A 3,349-nucleotide genomic window follows, 5' to 3' on the forward strand; every position below is an offset into this window, starting at 1 on the left:
TGGTTTTTGAGATCTCTAGTGATGATGGTTTTCAGATCTGCGCAGAAAGCATTGAAGGTGAGAACTGTGCGGTGTTGGCTGTACTGGTTTTAACTGTCCTTACTAGGAGTAAAATTATGACTTCTGAGGACCTCTTACTTGATTTTTTAATAGATTAAAAAGCATAAAGGAGAAATCTCTTGATTTACAGCCCTAGAACAATCCTAGATCCTGACAATGTCTGGGTTCTATTGATTTTTCTTCTTTTTTCAATAGAATTTGTTCAGTGGAATATATATCACTGCCCCGTTTTGTTTTGTCAATTGACCAATGTGCTGATTCACAGTTCGTCAGCAAGTAGTCAGTGTGGATCACACAGTGGAGTGTCAGGTATCTGGGCTTTTCCTCCAGACCACTCGCTGAATGCATTGCCTTCCCTTTATGCCAGAGTGAATTTTGGAGAGGATAGAAGCAATTGGATCCAAGGATCTTATTTTATGGCTTGTGGAAGGCTGCAAACTTCCTATTTTCCTCTTGGTTTATTTAACCCTGAGCATCCCAGTGCTGGGTACTCACTCACTGTTTGCTGTCTGTCTGTGGTGCAGATGCCTGGAAGTCGCTGACCGACAAGGTGCAGGAGGCTCGTTCCAACGCCCGCCTGAAGCAGCTGTCCTTCGCAGGTGAGACCCCGCGCTGCGCCCGGCGCTGCAGACTCCTTTCTGACAGCCTCTCGGGGTCTTAAGTTCTGCTGCTGCCTGCCTTACGGAGGGCAGTTCCTTCTTGGTGGATGGGTTGAAACCCTCCCGTGGAATGCAGGACCTCACACAGTGCTGCTGTCCTCCGGCTGTATGTCACAGGCTGCTCTGTCCTCCAGCTGCAAGTCTGCACTGACAGTGCTCTCTTTCTTGTTCCAGGTGTGAATGGTTTGAGGATGCTGGGGATTATCCATGATACTGTTGTGTTCCTGATTGAGCAACTGTACGGAGCGAAGCACTGTCACAACTATAAGTTCAGATTTCACAAGCCAGAGGAGGCCAATGAGCCTCCTCTGAACCCACATGGCTCTGCTCGGGCTGAAGTCCACTTGAGGCAAGTGTGAGCTTTGTTGGTGTGAAGGTTAACAGCCCATTGGCTCAATAACTGGCATCGTGGCAGGGCTTGAGCAACAAATCTCTACAGCACTAGAGCTCTTAGTTAAATGTTAGCAACTTGCACATGTAAATCAGTTATTTGGCAACTTCACAGTCTGCGTGTGTTTCTGTGCCGCTGCAGCCCATTGCTTGGTTTAACAAAGCTTTCCTGGCTGGTGGCATCAGGGCTTCTCAGAACCTGCCGTGCCTTACCCTGATGCAGGGGCTTTAAGAGAGGACAGAGGGGAGAAGGTGTGAGGCAGTAAACATGTCAGACTGTTGTGGCAACCACATCTTTGTTTTCAGTCAGTAAAACAAACACTCTTTGGTCTCTTTAAATTGCAGGAAATCTGCATTTGACATGTTCAATTTCTTGGCTTCTAAACACCGACAGCCACCAGAATACAACCCGAATGACGAGGAAGAGGAAGAGGTGCAGCTGAAATCAGCCCGGTATGCAGCAGGGTTTAGAGGTTCAAAGGGGAAGATAATGCTGTGGTGTTAAAACCAGCAGATCAGACTCAGTTACGTGTTGTGTGCTTCGAGAGGTGGTTAAACCTTGAAAGATGCCGAGCACTGCCAGACATAGAGAAGACTCCTGCAATAGCAAGAGAAGTGGTGGCTGAAGATGACCACCAGACCAGTCTGCCTTCCAGTGTTTCTTTACTGCTACTGTAAAACACTCCGATGAGAATTTGGGGAAGAAAGGGAGGAAATTGTCTTTTACATAGATACATATATGAAAATACTGTGTTAATTTTGATTGTGTTCTCTGTGGGCTGCAGTGTCACACTGTCTAAATTATTCCGTCTTGGAAAGTTCCCCAGATGGCAAATCCATGGCACAGGATCTCATATACAGGTTGTCACTTAGCAGTGCCTGTTTATTCTAGGAGGGCGACCAGTATGGATCTGCCAATGCCCATGCGCTTCCGGCACTTGAAGAAGACCTCCAAGGAGGCAGTTGGTGTCTACAGGTATGGTTTGGCTCCAGTACTGCCACCTCTGAGATAGGGGAAGGGGAAACTGGAAACCTTCTGTGAAGCCAGACTGCAAAACTGAGGGGAAAAAGCAGGCTGGAGTGTTTTCCCTCCTCCTCCTCCCTGCCCAGGTTATGTATTTGAATAATAATCCTCCGCACAAACCACTTGCTCGTTGCTGGTTTACCTTGGCAATAGCTGAGGCCTATGCTCAGATGTGGGCAGGAGAGACCTAGTGTTGTTCTTGTTAGTGTTTCGTTAGAGAAGAGTAATGATACTGCAGTGGCCCTTGTCACAAGTGACCTGTTTTCTGCAGCCATCGAAATCTGCTGTTTCTGAGCTTCTCGTCTCGTTTGAAATGCTCACTTTTCACGTTGCATTTTAGGTCTCCCATCCATGGCCGGGGTCTGTTCTGCAAAAGGAACATCGATGCAGGTGAGATGGTGATCGAATATTCAGGCAATGTCATTCGCTCCATCCTCACTGACAAACGAGAGAAATACTACGACAGTAAGGTGAGTTTTGGGATTTTGTAGACATTCTTAAAGAGTTTGGGAGAGAGAGAAGGTGGCTGTGAACGTAGGACAGGCCTGTGTGAAAGTTATGTTTGGAACATCACAAATTGGGATTACGGACTTTCTGGGGTATCTCTGTCCTTGCTGGAGCTCCAGGGGCACTTGCGGTTCCCTCCCGTGCCGGGCAGGGTCTCAGGCCAGTCTCTGCGCGCGCGGGGATGAAGGTTCAGGCTCAGGAGGCTGCAGACGCTCACAGCCTTGGGGGAGCTGGGCTGTCTGCTGGGGTGGCAGTGCCTGCACTGCCCACTCTAACCCTCCTGTCCGCCCCGCGCAGGGGATCGGGTGCTACATGTTCCGCATCGACGACTCGGAGGTGGTGGACGCCACCATGCACGGGAACGCGGCGCGCTTCATCAACCACTCCTGCGAGCCCAACTGCTACTCCCGGGTCATCAACATCGACGGCCAGAAACACATCGTCATCTTCGCCATGCGCAAAATCTACCGGGGGGAGGAGCTCACCTACGACTACAAGTTCCCCATTGAAGACGCCAGCAACAAACTGCCCTGTAACTGCGGCGCCAAGAAGTGCAGGAAGTTTTTAAACTAGAACTTCCATCAGCTGCAAGTGAGCCCTGCAGGGCCTGGGGCGAGCCAAAGCTTCAAGCGAGCCCCTCCCGGCCGCTGGGATGGGACGAGGCGAAGCGGAGCGAGGATGGGCTGGGCTCAGGGACCTGACTGGCGGC

At 50.1% G+C, this 3,349-nt stretch overlaps 1 protein-coding gene across 1 annotated transcript in view; it reads left to right on the forward strand.

The window, feature by feature from the left end:
* The window catches only part of KMT2A (lysine (K)-specific methyltransferase 2A), a 28,509-nt gene extending 25,227 nt beyond the window's left edge, over nucleotides 1–3,282 (forward strand). The window contains 7 exon segments of the mRNA XM_009075858.1: nucleotides 1–57; nucleotides 585–659; nucleotides 894–1,068; nucleotides 1,455–1,562; nucleotides 2,002–2,085; nucleotides 2,474–2,603; nucleotides 2,938–3,282. The exon segment at nucleotides 1–57 is cut by the window's left edge and continues 108 nt beyond it. Of these exon segments, the coding sequence (XP_009074106.1) occupies nucleotides 1–57; nucleotides 585–659; nucleotides 894–1,068; nucleotides 1,455–1,562; nucleotides 2,002–2,085; nucleotides 2,474–2,603; nucleotides 2,938–3,213 (905 nt within the window). The 3' untranslated portion in view covers nucleotides 3,214–3,282.
* The last annotated feature ends 67 nt before the right edge of the window (nucleotides 3,283–3,349 follow it).

The sequence above is a fragment of the Acanthisitta chloris genome, unplaced genomic scaffold, assembly GCF_000695815.1.
Source record: "Acanthisitta chloris isolate BGI_N310 unplaced genomic scaffold, ASM69581v1 scaffold24685, whole genome shotgun sequence".
In the NCBI taxonomy this organism is placed as follows: Eukaryota; Metazoa; Chordata; class Aves; order Passeriformes; family Acanthisittidae; genus Acanthisitta; species Acanthisitta chloris.